Source organism: Lepisosteus platostomus, chromosome 8 (assembly GCF_059453375.1).
Source record: "Lepisosteus platostomus isolate fLepPlt1 chromosome 8, fLepPlt1.hap1, whole genome shotgun sequence".
Classification (NCBI taxonomy): Eukaryota; Metazoa; Chordata; class Actinopteri; order Semionotiformes; family Lepisosteidae; genus Lepisosteus; species Lepisosteus platostomus.
The window spans coordinates 56,748,245-56,760,711 of record NC_142618.1 but is presented as its reverse complement, the minus strand read 5'-3'; the positions used below and the strand labels follow the sequence as shown (position 1 = coordinate 56,760,711).

Sequence of the window (12,467 nt, the reverse complement as noted above, 5' to 3'; positions counted from 1 at the left end):
CTTTTTCAGACATTTTTTTCAGACCTGTACAAACGTGTGTTACGCTTTTACTGAGGAGGAAAAATGTAGTAAAGTAGAATGCTATATTAAATGAGTAGACACAAATTCAACAGCCTTTTTTGTTACCTCTCATTTTATCTTAAACTTTAAAGCTGCAAACAGGTTTGTTTATTAAAGTCAGAACTCCAAAGATTTAATACATTAAAGTTTTTTTCAAATGCTTAAGTTAGTCAAGTTACAATGATTGTATGATTGCACGTTCTTTTTAATCTCTGAATATTTAAAAAATGCGCGGTCTACACAGAGTGCACTCAAAAAGTTAATCCTTTCCTTGTGTATTTTGTGTTAGAATATAAAATATTTTATACTGCTTAAAAAGTGCTTTTTAAAACATACATTTTTAATCTTGCTATCCGTGGCATTTTCATACTGAATGTGACCAGGAGGCTTTAAAATGCACTAACGTGTTATCCTTTTTTTAAAAAAAAACAGCATTCAGCAAGCTGAAATGGGAGCTGCAATGGACGCACTTGAAAAATGTAAGTTGGTTGGTGAAAATAATCTCATTATTCTTTTAAGTGTCTTCTTTTTTATAATGCCCTCTTCTACTTTAAACATTCCATCATCAATTTAAAACTGCCCTTGGGAGGCAGCTCTGTTGCCTGTCCTGCCAAGCTGAATATTTATAATGTAGCTTTTTAAAAGGCAAACAGTATAGCTCAGATTCATGTTCTACCAGATTTATGCATTGGAAAGTAAAGAAAGGGCCCTTTGGCATGCAAATAGGTGAAAATATTATTAAAAACAGTTTGTTAACAATTTGAACATGGCTAGGGAAAGGAATTTGATTACACGATGACTCTTTACTTGGTTAAGCACAGGCATTGAAAGCACTAGCTTATTAAATTTAGATAGGTCCTCTTAAAATACTACTTCATTGAAATCTGTTTTCCACACTCCTGTTTTTCATATTGCATTATCTTTTTAAATTACACTTTGTTGTCATCGTTTTTGTTTTTCATTACTTGAATGACCTTTTTCCTCTTGAATGCAGGTTTTGCTTAATTCTGCTTTTTCGAAAACTAAATCAGGACTTAGAGGTGATAAGAGGGAAAAGAGGATGATGGTGAACGCTCATTTTCACCTGCTGCCTCCTAATGAGGTTCTTTTTAGTAAGAAGAATAGAACTGTGCTTTCTCAACTGGGAGTCCAGTGAGAGTACTGCAATTAGTGCTTTACGAGTGTGGAGCTGCTTAAAGATGGGTGCACCTGTCACACCAGTCCCAGACTTCTGTCTGGTCTCAACGCTATTGATATTCTAAATGAAATATGATTTTTTTTAAAGAGCAATTTTTTTTTACCCAACCTGCAGTACATTTTTCAGTTTTTCAGAAATCACTTAGATGAGAGAGAATGCACACAAAAACACATCTTTGTAAATAAGGACAGTTGACTTTGCTTACTGCATTCTTACCTTAATCCTATTTTTCAAGTAGACAACTGTCAAATTGATTGAGCACTATTTGTTTGTTCTAAATGAGGATTTCCTCTTCATAAATTGCGGATTTATGTGACTAAATTAGATATGCCTTCAGAAAGGTCATTTCATTTGAAATCATCTATCACTGGAGTTTGACTCATTACAAGTGGATTAAGTGTGTATTTGGTATAATGCTTAAATAAATAAAATGTGTGGAGCTTTGTATTGCTTTAGAGTTGCATGGATGCCTATGCTGTCTTGCTGTAACACAATAACTCATGAACAAGATTCATCATTTCTTTGTGAGTTCTTGTCACAGTTCATTCATTAATAAGAAAAACATTTATGCCTGTCTGAATGGATGAGATATGGAAACAGCACCTGCATGCTGATTATGTAGACACTTAGGTAAACAAAGGCTATACTTGAATCTCTCCAGCTGAAGAGTATAGCAGGAAAATGAGTTGCACTTAACTGCTTAATCAGCTTTTGCTTCATTCTCACAAGCATTTTTGAAGAGTTAATTTGTTCATGTTATTGTTTTGGTTGTTCTAAAGTGCCACGTTAGATTTTTAAAATAGATTTATGTTAAAATGTATTTTTTCTAATGTATGTACCCTGTTATGTACTTCTTAATACAGACAAGTATCAGGTACTGTATTTCACTGAATATAGGTATGTAAAATATATGTGGCAGATAAGAAAAAAAATATTTTTTAACTGTTGTGAATGTTAAAAATATTTTATACACTTTTCTTAACTGATAGAGCTTTAATTTTGAGTTTTGGATATTCGATATCCAAGTTGCTAGGCTTCATGAAAGCTGCTTGTATATAACAGTCTTCTTAATTGTGGATTGAAGTGCCTCCAGCTAAGGTTTTGCATCATGCAATCATTAAAAGGTACTGTAGGTCAATTGGAAACTTGCATTCAGAGCCTCAAAGCACATATCCATAATGTACAAATGCAGTACTGTCTCTTGAAAGGGTTTCAGGATAAAGCACAAAGAGATCACCACATCGCTTTTCATTGCTTGACTTAACTTGTGCTACATCCTGCACTACAAAAGACAGCAGCAAAGACATTTCAGAGCTATTTTGTCTTATTTTTATATCTTCAGAATGTAAGAGAATTCCAGCACATTACATGGCCCTTAACGTGATACCATTTAAGATTACTTTGATTCAGCTATTATATGAGAAGAACCTTTTAACAGCCTCCTGTCCTTATAAAAATGAGAACTGTTCTGAGAACCATCAGGCCGGTGTTCTTATTTGTTTGCTCATTTGGTTGATAGTAAGGTAATGGGCCTCAATCTGTTTCTAGATGGTTCCCAGTTGGGCTCGGTTATTGTGGGACATTTAAGATTTAGTGTTTTAATTTCAAAATTGGGTCAGGTGTATTTTTGACCATTGGATGTCTTCTGTTACAACTAAGAGTTGGAGGAAGGACATTCCATAACAAAGGGGCAATGACAGAAAAGGTGAGACCGGCATTTAGTCCTGGGTACAGTGAACAGAGGACCACCCTCAACTGGGCCTACAGGAGGGGAGTGTAAGCATGTGTAATGGAGTCAGATTATTTAAAGCCTCAAAAGTCAGTAACAAGATTTTTTATTGAATATGTGACTTTATAGGTAACCAATTTAAAGACTTAAGAGTATGAGTGGTATGCTGCCAAGGTCTGGTGTGAGTTATAAGTCTAGCTACAGAGTTTTAGACATATTACAGCTAGGCTAGACACCAGCTTTCTCCATATGCGTGTGAAAAAGGGCATACGTTCATTATGCTGTTTGAGAAATATGTGGTTTTGTTGCACCTTCAGTAATTATTCATAATTATATCAGCCACCTTTGACCTTTTGAATTTGCTAGGTTAATGTTCCCCCTGACTGTTTAATTAAATTTTTTGTTGGTTTGTTTTACTCACATGTTTTTTTTCATGTTTCTATTTATGGATTTCAGAACATACTGTATATATACAAAGCTCCAGTATACGACATGATTGAGAGATATTTTCAAAATCAGATGGATAGTCACAGAGCACGGATCATACAGATTAACTAGCAGAATGAATGAATAGGTAGCAGAGAACATAAAATTTTTTATAGCAAAAGGTAACAGGCAGGCCACAAAATGACCTTGAAACTGTATGTGCTTCTTTTTTTTTAAATCTGCAAGTCAATGCTTTACACATTTTTTAGGATCATTTGGTTTCCTGTCCTTTGATCTCCTGTGCTTTGATACTAAAATTTGTTTTGTACCAATGCTGTATTTTGTCTAGAAGTTCTTCTGAAACAAGTCTTTTGAAGAAATAGCTAGTTACTGGATGGCAGCCTTGGGATTTACATGTGCTGTACATCACTGTACACTGCTGACAAGCCCAGATAAAGCGGACCAGACAGAAACAATGGAAGCTCAGCAATTTATCAGCGCATGATGGCCACGTTAAAAATTAACTTGAAAAGAAATGTTGATCTAAATCGGATCTGACATCAAAATCTTGCAGTACAAATTACGTCTTTCAATATTAAGAGCATCTCACTGCGATACTTTCTTTCATATATATGCCCTTTTACTTTATTACATATTTCTGTCCTGTTTGTTGTATTCTGAAGGCTTCACTGAGCTCCCAGTGCTGGCGTGGTGTTCCCACATGACAGAAAGGAAAAGGCTTAGTGAGCCAGGAAGCCAGAGTGGTACAGCAGCCAGCTCTGGGGTGATGGGGAGAATTGCTTCTCTGCAGAAATTGATTGCAGTGTGCTCCACAAGAAAGCTGGAGAGGTAGCTTTTTCATGTAAAGCAGCAAACAGGAAAAAAATATTCAGAAGTTTAATCCTTTATAGATTAAAGATTTGTTTTTGTTTCTTCCATCGAAAACCATGCATGTCCATCGTGCAGACAGTTAGTCAACATGTGATTACAGTTGTGCCATGGTACAGTTTTTTTGTGGGAGAAATTACTATGTTCTGCTGAGTCAGCACCTATGTTAGACCAGTTGTTCTCCCTCAACTTTGAAATTTTCTCCTGACTTTATTACTGTTTCAGACCCTTTTAGCCAATGTCTGCCTGGAATTTCCTCCCCTTAAACATTTTGTTATATCTGTGCAGCAGAACACAACAGGAGCCTGGTTCAGGTCTTAAATTGAAGCTAACCCCCTTGGCTTTGAGTGTGAACAAATTCCTTTTATTTCTTAATGTGTCCGTTCAACAGACAAACCTATGAAAAAACAAAAACAGCAGGCAAAACATTTTTTGGTGTTCAGAGGTCATAATTTTCCATTTTAGGCCTGTCTGGTAGCTGAAAATGCTTGTAGGCCTTGTCCTGGGTGTCTATGAGCTTGGATAAAAATCTGGGACAAATTGATCAATTTGAAAAAAAATCTACATAATGTTTTGTGAAGACTGGACCTGGAATGAAATTTCTCACATCCCCCCCCAAACAAAAGTTATTGAAAGCAATAACAATGAAAGCCATTGCAATTGGTATAAAATTCTTTAGACACTGCTACAGGGCCCTTTTCTGCTGTTAGGCATTCAAAAAAAAACCTTAGAGTTGCCTTCTGTTGTGAAAAAAAAGGACCATTGGCAATCATCTTCTGAGTCAGTGATTGACAGCTAGAATGCACGTGGAATATAGCCAGAGGCTTCCAGAGGAAGTCTCATCCCCTAAGGGTCTGAATGGCTGAAAATACAATGAATTACAGCATTTTTCGCCAATCAGATCACCTTATATTCAGGCAGTCCAGTATCAAATTTCTATTCCAAAGCCAATAACTTTCAGTTTCCTCCAGGTCTTGATTTGGGTTAGTCTAGCCTTTTGTTTGTGGATATATATCGTACTTCCGAATAAGCTAAAAACATGGGATATATTCTTTTTTTTGCTGGTTTTTGCTTTTGCAGTCATGCTTTGCTGGCTTATTGATTACCTTATCGATGCACTGTGGAAGTTTGCTGAAGTGCATCATCAGATAAAAAGTGTCCTTGTGATTGATTGCCTTGGTGTTTTTCGGTTCTGAAAACGGTTTTGTAAAGCTCTGGTTGTCCTTTTTCAATTGAGAACAGGTTTTGTGGTTTTGTCGGTGAAAAATGATGAAATATGACTCAGGTCTCAAAAGTAAATATTGACTTAGCCCGTGGTCACTGGCCGTAACGAAGCGCACAATTGTTTTTTGATTGATGACCTTGGTGTTTTTCGGTTCTGAAAAAGGTTTTGTGAAGCTCCAGTTGCCCCTTTTTGATTGATAAAAGGGTTTCTTTAAAGGTTTTGTGGTTTTGTTGATGTAACACGATGAAGTGAGACGTGTGTCTTAAGTAAATATTGACTTAGGCTGTGGCCGTGTGCGACCACACTGGGTAGAACTAGATTAATGATGCATGTGAAAGTGCCTGAGGAGAACTGGAATCAAGACTGAAGTTATTCTACTGACTGTTAGGATTGAAACTGACTGTGATTACATCTTATAAAGCAGAAACGCACTCAAAAGCAATACTGTGGGTGGGCTTACATTTTTCTTGGGCAATATTGGATTACTTAACCATGAATTAATTAGCAGTTAATTGAGCTGTTTTGAAAAGCTGAGAGTCTTTGTTAATCTTTTTCTGTTTTTAATGATATTCATGAATATAAGGGCTGTGGGATGATACTGTAGATACGGTGATAGAGCAAACCGTGCAGGTACAGAAAGTGCGTTAATGTATGTTTAGTTTTAAGTGTATATCTTCTCTTGAAAATGCAGTAAAAGTCTTGTAATTAAACCTACAGTCCAAGTAGAAATGTTTTTTTTTTAAATCTTGGTGAAAATGTCTCAATTTAATTATAATTATAAGTTGCTTCCAAATATCATGCATTTAACTTTATCATTGTGGTAACTAAATATGCTCTTATTTTTCACATCTAAAAAAGGCTTTCTGGGGTTCTGTTGCACCCACTATCATTGTTATTTTTACAGCATCATGGGTGTTATGTCATGTTAACTGTAACTCCCTCTCGTTTACAAAATGACTACAGTTCTATTGCCCTACAATGAGTCAGCCGAATTCCAGTATAAGCCGTTCTGTTCAGTATTGAGAAATTAAGGGCTCCAGGAGCCTACACACTTTGCAGTCAGATTGAAAAGATCACATGAAATGAGGATATGTAAGTGTTTGTTGTCGTGGCCAGATGTATTTATCATTGCTTGTGCAATCAGTAATTCAATCAGGATTTAAAACCTTTTTCTCGGTGAAGAGCAGTCACTGCACCTTTAATTAAAAAAGAGCAGTAATGAGAAGGCATTGTAAAAAAAAAATGGCACCACCAGGATTCTGTGATCTAGAATGTTTTAATTAGTTTGAACTGTGTTTAATTGTCCAAAAATTAAATTGATGAGATGTAAAATATATTCATAAGTATTTAATTATTTTGATTGCTGATGAAAAATGTAAATATTTAGAAATCTTTCTAATTGAAATAGATAATGAAAGTCAGTAGTTTTCTGGGTCTGCATGTTTCCGTACTTCACAAGAACTGACTGATCAGAAAGTTCCAAACATTTGTTTTAATTCCAGTAATTAGAGGAGTCATTTAAGTTCATTTTGTGAACTAATAATTAAAAACCGCAGATCACTACAATTCTTTTCTAAAACCACGATGAGGTCTGCCAGTGAATTCAGACTGCACTTCAATTTTTATATTTCTGCTGTGCTAAGAGTACTTGGGCTTTGAGATTTGGTGGATGGTGAGATATTTTTTTAGATCTGTACTAATGTGTTAGTTTAAAAATTTTATGGACTATGTAGTCTTTTTATTTCCATTTTGTGTGTTACAGGCAAATTATTTGCAACAGCTTTCCCTCAAAGAGCCAGCTAGAAGTTGAGTGTGTCTTTCTGCACTACTTACTGTCCTCTGCTTATATCTGACATCTCTTTTTGCACCAGATAACTTTCCCCAGATGGCTCATCAGAAGCGCTTCATTGAGCGGAAGTACAGGCAAGAGCTGAAAGAAATGAGACGAGAGAGAGAAAGGCAGGAGAAGGAGTCCGATGAGACAGAGGAGAGCAAGAAGGAAGCGGAGCGCCCTGGAAGTGTCCATTAAGCTTGCTCCCATTTCTGAGCTCATTTCTGGCCAATCTGAGGAAGAAGGAGAACACAAGTGATCACGAGCCTGAGGAAGCTATAAATATTGTTTTGTTTCTGTTTTGCGATATGTGTCATTGTTTTATTTTATTAAGGTAATGTGTTTTGTTGTCTCTGAAGTGTCATTGCTATTAGTGTTTTATTTTTTACAAAAATCCAATTTCATAATAAATAATGGCAAACGTGGCTTTTAAATAATTTCTGCCTCATTTTTCAAACATTGAGTCTTTGTTCATTGTGAAAGAAAGTAAACATTAGGCAACACTTGTAATTATTTTTTTACTCTTTTAATTTGTTGATTTCACATTACAAATGGTTTTTTTTCTCTTGAACACAACTTTTTTTTTCATAAAGCAAACTGTGCATTAGATTGGAACACCACTAAATACATTCTCTCAACGTTGTTACAAAAGTGAAGTGAACAATGAGATTTTAAAAACAAGCAATGAAAGTCCATTGCAGATATTATGCTTAAAAGATGCATCATGTGTCACCAAGGGTAAAGCACCAAGATTGTTTTTTGTCACTGTTAAAAATAGTGCCCTAAATTATAAAGTCATACCTCTGTATAACACCTTTATACATTAAACTCCATACCAGTTCACACTATTCAGTATGCACCTTAAAGACAAAAATACACCAATTCAAAACTGCCTTAAAAGGGCTTAGGCTGAATGGACTGAAGGTGATGCATATAAAGTCACCTTTTTCATTTTTATACAAATTATGCTGAGGATCAATCACAGGCTATGCATACTTTATGTTGAGAAGCACTTAAAATAAAAAATGCATGGCATAATTACCTGGTGTGGTTCGGAGAAGCACACTTGTCTGCAATCTTACCAAAAGCAATTATATGCTACCCTAAGGGAAGTATCCGCCATTGGTGGTGCAGTTCGTATTCTTTAGTGATTGCATGATATGAATAAGAATGCCTGAGAACCACATCCTAGCTCAACAGGTTATTTAAAAAAAATCATATTTCATTTCCGGACCCTCAAGGCATAGGTGCACTCCTGAATCCTATTGAAAGTGGCATGCTTGCAGGTAACTGATATTATTCTTAAAGGAATCCGTACATTGTAGTTAGTTTGACTTCACAATTGCCTACAGGCCAGTGTGAAAATTGATGCAAGACTATAATGGTACAGTATATCTACAAGTACGTTTTGCTACAGTAGTTCTTTCATTTAAGTTTTCTTGTTTATTTTTGTTTGATAAGAGATTTATTTAATTGCAATCCATTTCTGTTGATTCTGCTGTATACCCAGTCAACAAATATCAATGTTTTTAACTCCTGCTACTAACTGCCACAAAAAAGTATGTTCAAGGGAGACTCCTTATCAAAGAGAACATAATCTGTCTAAAATCAATTCTAAAGTGTTGGCATTGGTGCACTGTCATAAACAATTATGAAGGGTGAAGGAGCTGATATGATTCAATTACTATTCCCTTTTTCTAAAATGCAGCCATCTGTCTCACATCTGGCTTTTCTAAAACAATTTTAAAATGGTTTGCTTCTTCTAAATCTGATTTCCAACGAAAAGATTATAGATTATTTCTAATTAGTAACTGCATATAATCTGAGACTGAAGCTGACCAAGACCTGATCATTTACAAAGCAATTCACATTAAGGTCTGCTCTGCCTCTGTAGGCAACGGTATTTTGAAACCCTTACTGTTGTCATCAGAAAAAAAGGCAGAACAAACATTTTCTTAAAAAGATTTATTATGTTTAATTATTGTGAACTTTTCATATCATGAGATGAGTTATATTGTCCATATTTTTCACTTAGACTTACAGTACAAGTGTTACATTGCGTGTTATCATTGTGTTCTAAAAAAAAGGTTTATCACGTAATGTCATAGAAATATTTGGTACAAAATATCACTTTGTACAAAGCAAATAAATGATGCATGTTTATTATAGGCTTCTGAAAAGCACTGCACAAAACCTCTGATTTCATTCAACAATGACAATAAAATAATTTGTTAGTAACACAACACCGATATAATGGTGAAGAATAACAAATGGGCCAGCCACATCAACATTACAGAAGATTAAAATGTTTAGACCTAATATTCTATTTTTCAAAACAAGTTCAGAAATTGAAGCTCACTTTTCTGGATTATGGGTATATGCTCCCTATGTTCTGAAAAATTATAGATATATTTTTATTTCAGAAACCACACTGATTTTTGAAGGCAATCACAAGAAAAAAAAAGTCTTAAGGTTTGATTAGTTATAGAGTATAGGCAGCACAGTTAATTAAAATGCCATTTTTAAAAAGCCCAATTTTGTATTGTTTAAAAATTAAAATCCTTCAAATGTAAACTTCATGTAATTCAATAGCATGAGCTAATTCAAGTTTTATTTTTTTTGTCAACACTGTAGTCACACATGGAAATCTGGAAACATTTTGTCGCAGCAGAACTCAATCTTTTATTTAGAATAATAATAATACATCCCATTTTGACACCATTTGCTCAAACAGAAATAGAAAATACACAACTGCAAAATGGGAGTTCAAGTGCAAAAGAACAGTCTTTAACTTGCTTAAAAAATAAAAAAAAAACATTTGTGCCATTTTTAAGATTGTCTAAGCTACTGTTAAATCAACTCGCAAGAAAGCATATGAAGAAATATTCAGAAAACGATACTTTACATGTTCATTGGTTTTTTTCATTATTTTATGGGACTTACTTTAGGGTAGAAAATGCCTTAAAAATGTACATGCAGGATATTGGTGGAAAAATGTCTTTCTAATTATTTATATTTATTGGACAGAAAAGAATCTCTTAATGTGGCCTATGGGTAGTGATTAGATCACAAAGACAGGGACTTGTATTGATTTGGTGTGCATTTGTGTGAACTGTTCCACTTTCTTGCACCACTTTCAGTAGTACAGTGATAGTTTACATACAGAATGTATCCATTAGTCCAAGATACTGTATATGTGGTCTTACAGATGCTCTCATTTTCTCAACTTGGTCCCTAGTTTATCTGGAATGGTTTGTTTGTGGTGATTTGCTGTCTCACACATGAACACCATCGTCCTTGGAGCTTTTTAACACTGTTGCAGCTGCATGTATCAAGGAATCTTTCCATCCATCAAAAGATAAAATCTCTGAGCCCGCACAGTGCTATTCATGTGACCTACTTACAGCAGGACGTTCTTTGCAACAGTGCTGGAATATGTACATTATGCTTCACAATGACAGCCTTCCAGGTAAAACTGTTGGATGCTAGCTGTGGTCTGTGTTGCAGTATGATGGAAGACCCTGAGAGAAATTGCTCAGGATGGCAATCTGAGCCGTGAGAAAAAAAAATAATGACGAATGTAACGGGATAGTCTTGTATAGAGAGTACAACATTTTGTATAATGCATTTAATGGGCCACTGTTGCTTTAAATATGAAGTTATTTCACAACAAACAATTCAAAGTGGCATTCTAATTTGTCCATAAAAGCTTTGCTTTATTACATTTCAGTCATTTATTATACACTAATAGTTTGGTCCTCACCTTCCCCTTTATTAATTCAATAACATACCTGAAACTGTAATCCAAAAACCCTTGATACTGTAATTCAGAAAAGTAAAAAGAAGTTGCTAGATCATCAGCTTCATATGACTTTAATCATAAAGTCTATCAGCAGGAATCCATATGTATGTGTCAAAGCTCTATCAAAGCCAAACCGGAATTTTCAAGGGATTTGTTTGTATCAGAAATGCTTAAAAAAACAATACAGCAAGCTGTACTTAAGGTACAGTGAACATAAGCTAAGACAGGACCTGCAATATTCAAATATATCTCAGAAACAAGATAAATATGAACAATAGTGGATGTAAGTTTATAAAAATTCCTGCCCTTCCACAGCATGTCTGAATGGGCAGCTTAAGAAAGAAAAAAAAATTTAAGATCAAACTGAACTCAGCAAAGCAACTTGAAGAAATGTATCTATCCAGAAATGGCAGTTTCGTAAACTGCAGACTGAAACCAGATCCTCCAACCTACTGCTTGTTCACCGTGGATTCCCAAGGATTGGATGATTACTGTAAAAGGGCACTTTGTAGAACAGTGGCTGCATTATCGTCCGCGCTGTTTGATGGTCACGTTGTGCGCCAGTGCAGTATTGTTCTCCCCGGTATGACAACTCAAGTTAGGAATCTCTGTCACTGTCCTCGCCCCCATACATCTCTGCCAGTTTCTTAAATCGGGGCCCCCACTCGCTGAGGTAATTGTAGTCTTGATCCCCCTCTGTTGTTGCCGACTCCAGAGAGCTGAGGGATTCAGCTACGGAGCCGTTGCCTTCATAGGCGTACGTTGCTAAGGAGTCATAAGGAGGAGCAGCTGGGTCTGTGTCGTTTTCTTGCAGCCTTTGGTTTATGAAGTCTCTGACGTCTGCATTATCCCGGGTGAGCGCAGTTCGTCGAGAAGGGTAAAGAGATTCTGGAATGATATCCCTGCGCTGCTTGTTATCCTCAATGGCTTCGGGATTTCGCAGCGTCCCAATATCAAAGGCCTGGGTGTCCTCTTCACCACCCCCTTCATCGTTGTAGCTGACAACGTTGTCTCTGACGTCTTCCTTGGAGATGATCAGAGGCTCCTTTTTCTTCTGCCTCCTCAGGGCAGCAAACAAAACCACTATAACTGGAGACAGAGAAAGAGTTGCTGTTACTTCCGCAGTGTTTCTGTGCGGTGGTTTGCTTTAATGAAAATTGGATTTAAAAATGAAATGCAGTTGGAAATTTCTTATCCCTGGAAATAATGCCATAGACTAAAACCTAAATTGCAATGCAATAATTGCCAGTGATGTGTTATGTTGCATGTACATTGCAGCTAGAAAGACAAATGGATGTTAGCTCTTGA

At 35.9% G+C, this 12,467-nt stretch overlaps 2 protein-coding genes across 6 annotated transcripts in view; one reads left to right on the top strand and one right to left on the bottom strand.

Annotated features, from left to right (window-relative positions):
* The window catches only part of drosha (drosha ribonuclease III), a 68,538-nt gene extending 60,744 nt beyond the window's left edge, over positions 1-7,794 (top strand). For all 4 annotated transcript variants that reach the window (XM_088643975.1, XM_088643974.1, XM_088643977.1 and 1 more), the window contains 2 exons: positions 493-539; positions 7,398-7,794. In XM_088643975.1, the coding sequence (XP_088500101.1) occupies positions 493-539; positions 7,398-7,555 (205 nt within the window). In that variant the 3' untranslated portion in view covers positions 7,556-7,794. The remainder of the gene's footprint in view (positions 1-492; positions 540-7,397) is intronic.
* A 1,513-nt stretch (positions 7,795-9,307) lies between these two features.
* Positions 9,308-12,467, bottom strand: part of LOC148657548 (cadherin-10-like) — an 81,072-nt gene continuing 77,912 nt past the window's right edge. For both annotated transcript variants that reach the window (XM_088643982.1, XM_088643981.1), the window contains exon 12: positions 9,308-12,248. In XM_088643982.1, the coding sequence (XP_088500108.1) occupies positions 11,758-12,248 (491 nt within the window). In that variant the 3' untranslated portion in view covers positions 9,308-11,757. The remainder of the gene's footprint in view (positions 12,249-12,467) is intronic.